Below are 12425 nucleotides of genomic sequence, written 5' to 3'. Positions count from 1 at the left end.
TCCCCAAGTGGACTCCTTAACAGCCCTACGCGCAACAGGGCGCCACACCAAAACGCTACAAGAATCCATCCTTACCTGATCCAGAGCAGAAACTCCAGCAGATAGTATCCGGCGGCGTAGTCCCAAAACCAGTTGGCGGAGGACGAAGGAGGCTGAAAGGTATCACATGAAAGCTCTGATCAGAGATTTCCCCGGGCAGGAGGAGACTGGCAGCCCATGCCACCTTTGTCTCTCTCTCCAGGACATTTACAGGGAGCGTAAAACGGTCGCAAGGGAATGAAGGTGGCAAAACGGAACTGCCCTCACTCAAATCTGGCCAGGAGTTTGGGGTCATACTCTTGTGCAAGGCATCATGGGGTCTTGGGTACAAGTGACATGGGGCTCAGTCACCCCTCTCGGCCATAGGAGGGCACCCCTGGTACCACAGCAGCCCTGATGGGAGCGGCTTGGAATGCCACTGACTCGTCTCCACCATTTCTTCAAGGACACTGGGAGACTCCAACCCAAGCATTGGCCAGGCAGGGCCCTCTTCAGTCTGTCAAAGAGGAGGAGATCCCAGCCCCGGGAGAGGAGACTAGCAGAAGGCCCTGAGCCTGGCTGTCCCTGAGGCATCACTGGTGCCCGCTGGCATGGTGGTTTCCTCAAGGCTGGGGTCTGGCATTATCTCTCAAACGGTGCCTGATCTGGTTTTTCATTGCTGCCAGTGTGTGTGTCCTTCCTCGCCCCTCCCTGGGGCATGGTGGCAGGTAGGATCAGGGCTGCAGTGGCCTGGGCCGTACCTTGTTGGTATGATCCTGATAGATGACGCTGACGTTCTCGCTGTGGGGGAACCACAGGAAGCGGAAATATTCCGATCGCCGCAGGTGGCTGTCGAGGTTGTCAAGCACCTGTGTGGGGCAGAGAAAGAATGCAGTGAATGGGCAGGAGGCAGTAATGGGATCCCCCTCCCCCTGCGCGAAGGAAGTGGGGTTCATCCCCATTGCACAGATCTGGAAGCGGTGGGATTAGGGTCACACAGGGAGTTTGGCAGAGCGGGGGCTTGAGGCCAGATTTTGGACTTGGACGCTGAACTCCTTTCTCTGCCCCGGCTGGGTAACAATAGGAGCATCCCAGTCCCCAAGGCCTTTTGACGTGTTCCTCTGTCACATCCAACCCCTTCTCCACTGAAAACCCACAGCAATACCAGTCGTGCTGTCCCCAAAGGAACAGTGCACCCCAGCCTGCCTGATTCAACCCAGGACCAGCTCCCTGAGAGCATCACAGCACTGAGATAGACTGATAGTGAAAAGAATCACAAGTTTATTATCAAAGGCTAAGAATTAAGGGACAGTGAATAAGGAACATGGGAACAGAAGAGTTACATGATCCTTTCCCCTCTCACGTTCTGGAGATCAGCTCTCAAGCACCAAGGAGTTTGGAGAGTGGCCTGGCAGGTGTTTCCAGGAACTGCATGGAGCCCGTCCACTACTGTTTGGACGCTCTTTGAGGGCAGAGACAGTTTTGTGTCCTGATCCTCTGGAAAACCCGCACAGTTTTGTGCGACTGCAACACTAGTAAGTGCACTGCCTGTAATTCACTCTCACTCTGATTTTCCCCTTTGTGTTATCTAACCAGACTCATAGCACGTCTAGATAAACTGGTAGTAAAAATGCCCAAGCACCAACTGCACTGGCGCCTAGATTATAAGCCACTAGGGAATTCGTGATAACAGCATCCATTGAATTCAGACACTCGGCTCCAAAAATCCCAGGTCTCTTCAACGTACACTAAAGGAGAATCTCCAGTTGTTGGTTACAGTCTGGGGTCTATGGTACACAGTTGAGCAGTTCCGATTGCATCCCGTAGAGGGCAGCGGCACATTAGCCCATACGTCAGAGGCAGCAGACAGCCAAGAGCTGCTTCACTGGCCCTGGGGAACCGCTCCCTGATGGTGGGTATCTTGTCCTGGTGTTCAGAGCTCAGCACTTGAGACAGATCAGGGGCCTGGCAGTTGGGGGGGGGGGAAGCCAGATGCGAGGGCACTTTGTGATGGAGATAATAACTATATTAAATAGCAGCCCTGCCCCGCCCACCAGACACACGCCCTGGGGAGCTCAGAACCCCCAACAGGGTGCCTGTGATCAGTGCGAAGGCTAGTGTGGTCTGCAGCCGCCTGGCCACGGGGCACTAGACCAGCCTGTGCAGCCAGGATGGACCAGACCATTGTTACAAGGGTCATCGTGCAAAGGAACTTCCAGTCCCCCTTCTGTGGGTGCTGCGTGGGGGCGCTGTCGGGGGGCCTCGTGCTGTCTACACAGTGGGTCGGGTTGCTTTAGCTGCATTGCTCAGGGGGGTGGTTTTTTCACCCCCCTGAGTGACATGGTTACACTGTCCTAATTTCCTCATGTAGACATAAGAACCTAAGAATGGCCATACTGGGTCAGACCAAGGGTCCATCCAGCCCAGCATCCTGTCCTTTGACAGTGGCCAATGCCAGGTGCCCCAGAGGGAGTGAACCTAACAGGTAATGATCAAGTGATCTCTCTCTTACCATCCATCTCCATCCTCTGACAAACAGAGGCTACGAACACCATTCCTTACCCATCCTGGCTAATAGCCATTAATGGACTTAACCTCCATGAATTTATCTAGTTCTCTTTTAAACCCTGTTATAGTCCTAGCTTTCACAACCTCCTCAGGCAAGGAGTTCCACAGGTTGACTGTGCGCTGTGTGAAGAACTTCCTTTTATTTGTTTTAAACCTGCTGCCCATTAATTTCAGTTGGTGGCCCCTAGTTCTTATATTATGGGAACAAGTAAATAACTTTCCCTTATTCACTTTCTCCACACCACTCATGATTTTATATACCTCTATCTTATCCCCCATTAGTCTCCTCTTTTCCAAGCTGAAAAGTCCTAGCCTCTTTAATCTCTCCTCATATGGGACCCGTTCCCAACCCCTAATCATTTTAGTTGTCCTTCTCTGAACCTTTTCTAATGCCAGTATATATTTTTTGAGATGAGGAGACCACATCTGTACGCAGTATTCAAGATGTGGACGTACCATGGATTTATATAAAGGTAATAAGATATTCTCCGTCTTATTCTCTAGCCCCTTTTTAATGACTCCTAATATCCTGTTTGCTTTTTTGACCGCCGCTGCACACTGCGCGGACATCTTCAGAGAACTATCCACGATGACTCCAAGATCTCTTTCCTGATGAGTTGTAGCTACATTAGCCCCCATTATATTGTATGTATAGACCAGGCCTGAGTTCTCTGGTGTCCGATCAAGAAGAGAATTGAGCCCATTGGTATCAACAGGTTATTCAGGTCACACACAAAGGGTGCGTCTACACTGCGTGGCAAACCGGGCTTGGAGACTGGGTGTTTCCAAGCCTGCACTTCAGCATCAAACTACATAGTAAACTTGGGTTAACAGCTGCTGGACCCAGGTCTCCGCCCTGCTAATGGGTCCCACACTGTGGTACACAGACCTTCCAGCCAGAGTCTGCTCTTGAGCTGCGTCCACACTGCAAATTGACAGGGCTTGGAGCAGAATCTCAGTCAGCCTGATTTGTGTGTGGACGGAAGGGGGCTTGGACTCAAACCTGAGTGAGAGCCTGCGCTTAGTGTGCAGTGTAGACACACCCAGAGAGGTTAAAGCCAGATCCTCAAGGGCATTTAGGCACCTCGCTCCCATGGAAATCAACTGGAGTTAAATACATTTGAGGGTCCAGGCTCAAGGGACTCACCCAAGGTGACACAAAGAGTCTGTGGCAGGGCTGGGAACTGAAGTCAGGTCTCCCAAGTCCCACTCCAGTGACTCACAAGGCCGTCCTGTCCCTCTCCTGTAGCTCTAGACACCGGCGTGGGGAGGGCGCTCCATACATAAGAGGCAGCATGCAGGGAAGCATGACAGGGCTTGGGGGAAGCGGACGGATGGGTGATAGGCTGGTGTCACTGGCCGAGCGGGGGGCAGGGGAGTGTACTGAGATTATGAGCTCTTTGGGCCAGTCTGTTTGTTCAGCGCGGGCCTGCTCCACGGCGAGGCTGCTCGGCGCTATTGAACGGCCAACCGGAGAGGCAGGAGGCTGGACTGGGGAACGAGTCGGGGACGCCAAGGCAGGGCAGGATTCTGTGGACAGTGTGATTGGCCATGACCACAGCAGCCCGGAGGCTGGGGAGGACAGGGGAGAAGGGGGGCAGTGGCCTGGAGGGGAGAGGGCAGGAAGCCATGGGAGGCGTGGCGAGAGCAGTCGCAGTGGAGCCGAGGGTTGAAGCCGATGGGAGAGGGCCGCGGGTGTAGCCAGGGGGGGAAGAACGTGAGGGGAGGGTTGTTGACAGCCGGTTCAATGAGAGTGGAGCTGGGAGGGGGACAGGGCTGTGGTGACAGCTGAAGTGGTGAGCGTGCTCAGCTGCCACGTAGGGGGGAGGACAGGTGGCTGCTATCAGGGGGCTGCTGGGCTAGAGAGCCCCCGTCCCCCTCCAAATGTCGGCACCGCCAGCCCTGACAATAACAGGAGATGCATTTCCCCCACTCCCCTGCAAATCCAACCCTCCCACCCATAAAATGCTCCACAACCCTCAGACCATCAGTGATCCCCATTGGCCAGGGCCGTGGCCCTCAGATCCCATCTGACAGACCGCAGCACAACACTGCTCATCACCACCTACCATGTCTGACAGGTCTCCCCATCCAAGTACTAGCCAGGCCTAAAGCTACTTAGTTTCACACGGGTGGACAAGATTACTCGCTAGGTGCTGTGGGGGCCTTAACACCCAGGGTCACATCCTCAGTTGGAGTTAATGGCCATGGGTCCCTCGATACCAGAAGGGCTCTGCAGATTGGAGCTCCAGCTGGCGTCAGCCCCATGCCTGTAGCTGTTTGGCTGTTTGCTCTGTCTCCGGGAGAGGGGGGGAGGCACCTGCCTGGCTCCCAAGCAGCCCCCTCCCCCTGGGAGCTGCTCGTCTTAGCAGAATAATGGAGCTGTGCTGGAAAGCTGCGCACTGCCAATGTACCCCACCCCGGGGGTGGAACCAATGGCCCAGAGTGTCATCAGGGTAGCCTGGGCTAAAGAGAAACCCGAGGCCAGAGCGGGAAGCAAGAAAGCAGGCGGGTCCGACCAAACCACGAACCATCTCCGAGCAGCCCCTGTACTCCTCTTAAAAGCACCTGCTGTCTTGCTATTCTCTTCCACCTCGCTGGGTCAACCAACGGGAAAGCCGGGGCTCTGGAAATGGGGGAAACTACAGGGCATGGGCAAAAATCCCACAGGGTCGATATGGGTATTGATATTGATATGGTGATTTCCATCTTCACACACTCACTGATTAATCCTGAGAGCCCGGTGTTATCCCCATTCCACAGACAGAGAAACTGAGGCAATGGGAAGTTATGTACCTCAGCAAGATGAGGGAGGGCATTTCTATCAAGACAGGGAGTGAGCCTGGGACTTGGGAGACCTGGATTCAATTGCTGGCTTTGCCACAAACTTTCTGAGACCATAGGCATGTCACTTAGGCCCAGATCTTCCAAGACAGTTAGGCACTTAAATACCATTGGATAGCCCTGCCCTACCTCACAGGGAGGCTGTGAGCTGTTCAGATAAGAAAACCTTGTTCTTGCATTGATACTGATGCAGGCCATATCCTAGCTATTTGAGATAGGAAAGAAGGAAAAAAGCAAATGCAATTTTAGGTTGCATTAACAGGCATCGCATGCAAGTCCCGGGCGCTGGTCAGGCCTCAGCTGGAGAACTGTGTCCAGTTTTGGTCACCAATGTATAGAAAGGATGTAGAGACACTGGAAAGGATCCGGAGACGAACAACAAAACTGATCCAAGGGGTGGAATGTAAAGCATGTGAGCAAAGGCTGAAGGAACTGGGTACATTCAGTGTGGAAAAGAGGAGATGAAGGGGGGACATCAACATTTTACATTAACATTATTCCCTTCATCAACCAAACTTGAAATCTCAAAAAAAAAAAGAAACGATATCAACTTAGTTTGACAGGATCCATTTTCCATAAAGCCATGTTGATTGGCATTCATTATATTACCCTCCTTTAATTCTTTATTAATTGAGTCCCGTAACAGCCACTCCATTATCTTGCCCAGAATCGATGTTATAATGACAGCCTATAGTTACCCAGGTCATCCTGTTCACCCTGCTTAAATATTGGGAGATCTTTAGCTTTCTTCCAGTCTACTGGAACTGTCCCAGAGAGTTCTGGACTTATTGAAGTCAACACTCACTGTCCAGAGAGCTCCTCGGCCAGCTCTTTTACAACTCTTGCAAGTTATCTAGAGCTGCTGATTTAATGTCAGTAGCTGCTATATAACATCCTCCAAAGATACTATTGGAATGGAAAGAGAATCACCATATGATATGACTAAGGCTGTGAGTTTGTCATGGAGGTCACGGATTCCCCGAGCACCTGCAGCACGCCCAAGATTTAGTCAGGGGTATAGTACAAGTCATGGACAGGTCACAGGCTGTGAATTTTTGTTTACGGCCCATGACCTGTCCATGACTTTTACTAAAAATACTCATGACTACAACGTAGCCTTAGCTATGACTACATCATCATTTCCCCCCCAGATTCAGAACAGAAATATTTACTGAACACTTCTGCCTTTTCTGTATTACTATTGATAATTATCCCATTTCCATCTATTAATGGTCTGAGATCATTGTCAGGATTCCTTTTGTTCCTAATATATTCAAAAACTCATTTGTATCGTCCTTAACCATCAATTTTTCCTGGTGTCCCTTTGCTTCCCTGGTCAATTTTCAACAATTCTTAGCTTCTGATTTACATTCATTACCATCAGCTTCACCTTTCTTCCATTTGGTTCACATATAATTTATCACTGCTTTCACCTCTCCTGCAAACCAGGTTGATTTTTAACCAATATGGCCTCCTTCCTCAGTTGTGGCTTCTGAGGTATCTAGCAGAGTTTTCTTAAACAGTGATCATTCCTAAATTCACTGCTGAGATTGGTGCGTCACCTCCTTTGCCTGAGATCCGGCAGGAGAGTTCTGCAGTGGCTCTCCGGGAGAAGTGGCGTATGTGGTATCCTCGGAGAGTGACATCGTGCTGCAGCGTCTGCCCTGCAAAGGCACTTTCCTGGTGCCACCCACCAGAGTGCCCAGAGATATAAGCACAGTACTAACAATGCACATCTGCCTGGCAACTCTAATGAGCAGTTTCCATTGATCCTGAGCCACCCCCTTTGCATCTGGAAGCAGACTCTGCAGAGCAGGATTACCCGTGACATGCCATGAGACCCATTGCCTCCCGCCCATATTGTGACAGTGGAACTCACCCACTAACACGGCCTGTCTTCAGGAGAGACCCTGTTGGCTTAAGCCCTATGGACGGTTTCCTTGGGCTGAGTGGAGAGAACCCTATAGCATTGCATGGTGCAAAAACACCAGGAAAACTATCCCATAACCGCCCTGCCCCATAACACGATCATTGCCTCTCCCAGACACGCCTTCCTTGCAACTCTGCCCCAGCTGGGCCTAGCAGATTTCGGAACAAACTGCGGGCTGGACCCTGTGCAGGGCAGGTGCTGAGTGCCAGGTGCACACGCCCGAGGCAGAAAGTGCTGTACACAGCGGGAGAGCAGGAGAACCGGAGCCTGATTTGACTAGAAAACTGCTGCACAACCCCCAGGTCACTCCTGCCTAGCACGGAACGAACTGCTCATTAGCACCACGAGGAACATGCTTAAACCCCTGTCGCATCAGACACTCCCATTCGCCCTGCTCATTTATTACCCCGGGCTCTTGTGAGTAGGGTGGAGGGCCTGGCAGGAGGGCTGCACCTAGCGCTTCACCGTGTACGCACGCACAGCCTGAACTTCTGATGGAAAAAGATCAGCCTCAGAAGGGACACAGCCAAGTCACGTAGGACCACATTTAATAATACTTGGCTCTTCCATAGCGCTGTTCATCAGCAGATCTCAAAGGGCCTTGCAAAGGAGGGCAGCAGCATTCTACCCATTTTACAGATGGGTAAACTGAGGCACGGGATAGGGGAAATGACTCGCCCAAAACCACCCAACAAACCAGTGGCAGAGAGTCAGGAATAGACTCCTGAGGGCCTGTTTTGTGCCCCTCCCACTAAGCCATTTCCAGCACCCAAGATGTTTCCATGAAATCTTTAAAAGCATGAATTCCATGAGAATGCTTCAAACATCTGAGCCTCGCCCTGCAGCCTTAAAGACTGCTGTGTTTGGCTAGTCCCTGGACACCAAGACATGAAACTGACCAGAAACAAAGGCTGAAACTGACTAATCCACTCTCACTCTCCAGGATGGGATAAATGCAAAAAGCAAACAAACACCATCAGTGGGAAACAGCTGTTTTAAATATTTTCAGTTGTGAAAACTAGCCCGGCAGTGAACACACTGTAAATGTCTGGGGACAGATTTACCACCAGGCTCTGACAGCACAAAGCACCTGCAGATCCAGTGGGCCTGGCTGGTTGAACTGGATTTATGGTGCATCCTTCAAACAAATCAAGAAAGCAAATGTCGCTTCTCCAGCCACAGCCTGCGACTCAACCCAGCGCCTTCCAAACTGAAAATAACCAGTGTCCTCCCAGGCTGCACCGCAGATCCCCTCTCCTCAGTGTCCCAAACTCAGAGCCCAGCTGCCCTTGTCTCCAGGGTTAAAGCAAATTAAGGCCCCTGGTTCCCCTTTCTCCGCGGGACACAAACAGTCTGAAAGCCCCTTTCCTGAGAGTTAAAGTAAAATTAACTCACAGGCTCCCCTCACCACGCAGCCTGTACTCCCACAGCGATTACCCTCTGCCCCCATCACTTCAGCAAACAGCTGTCCCTGCCTTCACTTCCTCCTCTGGTAGGCCCCACCTGCCTCTCTGGGAGGCTGACAGACACGCTTCACCCAGGAGCCTTTGCCTACCAATCCAGAGTCTTAGAGCCCTGGGCTTCCTGCCCCAGCCTCCTCGTGGACTCTCTCAGCACCCCAAAGGGGTAGCAGGGCCAGTCACAGGCTGCCGTGCAGTGCTGGAGCAGTGGAAAGCAGCCAGAGCAAATGAGTGGGTCCAGCCCATCACTTTAATCTTGTCAATGTCCCTCTTAAGAAATAAACCCATTCATCCCTGTGATACTAAGGCAGCCAACTTGCCTCAGTTCCCCCTCTCCCGCAAACACCGGTTGCTGCAGACCTGCCGGACTTTGCCTTACCCCCGTGCACCCATTTGGGAAATTAAAACTCCATTTCTAAAGAAACGAGACTCCCCATCGGTCACTCAATCGTCGGCGTGAAAGTCTCCCATTTTTAAAGATAAATCTGTTCCCATGCTGGGTTGCATCATAAATGCATGTGGGGGGCGTATGGCAAGTGGGGGATATTCCTTAACTGACTGCAGTCACTCCCCGTCCAACCTGGGCCAGAACACCTTGTCTCGCCACGCACGGCATTTCACCTACCACGGAGGCTGCTTAAGAGAGGGGCCTATCGTTTTGTCCTCCCGCTTCTATTGTGGACATTACGGTACCTCCTGGAGGGTGGAGGGGAAGGTGGTCTCCAGCAGGTAGAACTCCGGGACGCACTGGAAGGTGATGGTCAGGACCACGCCCAGGCAGCCGAGATGCAGCCGAGCGGCCTGGAAGATTTCGACGTTGATGGACTCAGAGCATTCCAGGATCTCCCCCGAAGCCGTCAGCAACGTTAGCGCCACCACCTGTCGGGGGGAGACAATGATGTGGCATTCCCAGCCACAGAGGCTGAGCGAGGATCGCCCTGTGGGGAATGGCTGGCAGGGCTATGGAGCCACCCCCAGCCTTTGTTATAGCCACCACGCCTACCCTACCCTCGACAGCCACCAGGCTGCCCAAGTGTCTCTTAGAATTCCCTTACGGTCCCCCCTCTGTCTACACCCGTCGGCTGTCTCTTGTCTTATACTGTGATCGGAAGCTCTTTGGGGCAGGGATATTCCCTTTGATCGGTGCTTGCAAGGTGTCTGGCGCCAGTGGAGGGGGGAGGCAGTTCATGACTGAGGCTCCTGGGCCCAAATCCTCAAATCCCATCACTGCAGTCAATGGGAGTTGGGAGCCCTTGAGGATCACATCGGGATCACCAATGTTGTCAGATGCTACCGGTGTGGTGCTCTGCTCTGTTCAATGTTGATATCAGTTGGCTGCGTGCGTGTGTTCCCTCTGTGTGCTGCCCCGGCTCTGCAGATCGCTGGCACAGCAAACCCGAGAGAACCCCCAAAGACCACAAACTATTACTTTAGTTCAGGCCTTAGGCATCATACCAGGCCTCTGATACAAGGGTTTATGTTTCAGGGCCTCCTCTTACTACAGGCAGCAGAGGTGACACGTAACCGGCTGCCGCCTGGCACCTGCCTGCACACACCAGCCTCCACAGCGCGCAGCCAGCGCTGGCCGGAAACGGGACGGGGGGGGGCCCTGCTGGCCGAGAGATGGCACACAGCGGGGGCTGCGCTGACGGACCAGCAGAGGGAGCGGTCAGCCCCATGCGCTACATCTTTGCCCCACCACCAGACTCTCCTCTCTCCGAGGGGTGTGAGGAGGAGTCGTTAACTGAGAGGTGAAGGGCATGAAAGGACCAAGCGTTTGTTATTAACCCCTCCCACTTCTCCCTGTTCAGGAACTGAAAGCAGAGGCAAGGCTGGCGGGCAGGACGGGGGGGGGTCTGCGATATTCCAGCCATGGGGAGGAAGGATCCGCTCACTTTACAACGGGGAAAATCCGCCGTCTTCCGGGCGCCGTGAGCAGAGACCCCCTTTGCGGGCAGCGCCCCGGCAGCTCAGCCTCAGGGAGTTTCCTCCCTCAGAGGCTGGGGCCTGGGCAGATGAACTGGACACCGCACAGTGAATTCTGAGCTGGGTTATAGTGGGGGATAAACAGCACCCTGTGTCTGACTTGAAACGGGTCAGGCAAACCGTTCCCGGCCCAGTTACGGGTTCAAGGCCCTGCCCTGCCGGATTCAGCGCCGGCACTCGACTCGGGGTCTGTCACAGCCCAGCTGAGCGCGTCCTACCCCCCGGGGGTCTCCCTCTCTTCCCACAGGGCTCGTTTTCAACCAAACCTATTCTGAAGCTTCTCACCCAACAGAGTTCTGGTTCCCCAGCCAGCCCGCGTTCCGCCAGGCCCGGGCCTTACCTGGGTGGGCAGGATGCCGTGTTTGATGCCCGTGTTGTGTGTCCCTGTTCCAATAACCCCAGCGGCTGCCACTTCTGAAACGGCCCCTAAGCTGCACGTGGACAAAGAAACGGCATCGGGCAGTTAGTTGTGGTTGTTGTTCCCAGACGCGTCTCTCAAGACGATATTAATTAATGTGACACCCAGAACGAGGGTCGTTAATTGCCAGCTGCCCCAGATCAGGATGTGCCAGGACATGCTTCGCATCGAACCGTGCTGAGATCACAGGCTGGCGGGCAGGGGATCCAGACATGGGCCTGACGCTCCGATTCAAGACAGTCCCTTTGATGCTCTCCCAGGGCCTGAGGCTGATCTCAGGGAACGCCACCCGTCCCCCAAATCCACGGCACGGACCTAGTGCCAGGCATGTGGGACTTGTGCACGGGGCAGGTCGAGCCCTGACTGCGTCTGGGCACTGAGGGGGCATGTTCACATGACACTGGCTGAAACGGAACCCATGCCCCTGGGCCACCTTCCCCGCCAGCATCCGAGAGCCCCTGCTACAGGGGTAACTTGCAGGGCAGCCCCGCTAACGGGGAGCTGCCTCCCCGGCTGAGCCCAGCTGGAATGCAGCAGGCTGGGACAGCGCAGGGGGTAACAGACCCGCAGCCCCCGCACACCGACTGCCTGGCCTGCTGGCTGCTACCGGACATGACGCAGGAAATCCAGGCAATGGGTAGACATGAACCTGGGATGTAATTCTGAGCGAGGAAAGTGGTTGGATCTGGTTTGCAATGGATCACTAAACCCTCGTGCGTTTTTCCCCTGCGCTCTATGAGGAAATACGGGGCGAAAATTCAGCCATGGCACAAATCTCTAATGCTAGAAGTAGGACCTCGATAGGACACCTAGTCCAGTCCCCTGCTCTCAGACAAGACTAAGTAATAACTAGACTGTTCCTGGCATGCCTCAGGAACGACACCATTACAGAGTGTGAGGTCTTTGGGACAGGGACTGTCACTCACGACGCGTCCCTACAGCGCCTCTACAACGGTGCCCTGATCTCGCTTGGGGCCGGCACAAGAGTACAAATAAATAATAAACTTGTGACTCTTTTGCTCTTCCAAGCCCAAGCAAGTGCAGGCTGTGAATACGACAGGCTGCACGACGGGGACAGAAACGGGCACCCCAGACGTGCGCCCAACACAGTGCACGGTGACCACACAAAACGGATCGTTTACTTCTGCAATTACCCACTTCGCTCACGCCCCTGAGGCATGTCTTTTTGAAACCCTATCCA

The 12425-nt window shown here is 53.5% G+C and overlaps 1 protein-coding gene across 1 annotated transcript in view; it reads right to left on the bottom strand.

Moving 5' to 3' along the window:
- LOC101948999 (L-gulonolactone oxidase) overlaps window positions 1-12425 on the bottom strand; it is a 29136-nt gene that overhangs the window by 6884 nt on the left and 9827 nt on the right. The window contains exons 5-8 of the mRNA XM_008173908.4: window positions 11147-11237; window positions 9514-9699; window positions 780-887; window positions 76-152 (exon numbers count right to left, since the gene is read on the bottom strand). Of these exons, the coding sequence (XP_008172130.2) occupies window positions 76-152; window positions 780-887; window positions 9514-9699; window positions 11147-11237 (462 nt within the window). The remainder of the gene's footprint in view (window positions 1-75; window positions 153-779; window positions 888-9513; window positions 9700-11146; window positions 11238-12425) is intronic.

Source organism: Chrysemys picta, chromosome 3 (assembly GCF_011386835.1).
Source record: "Chrysemys picta bellii isolate R12L10 chromosome 3, ASM1138683v2, whole genome shotgun sequence".
NCBI classification, from domain to species: domain Eukaryota; kingdom Metazoa; phylum Chordata; order Testudines; family Emydidae; genus Chrysemys; species Chrysemys picta.
The sequence above is the reverse complement of the archived record's forward strand: the minus strand, read 5'-3'. Positions and strand labels throughout refer to the sequence as shown.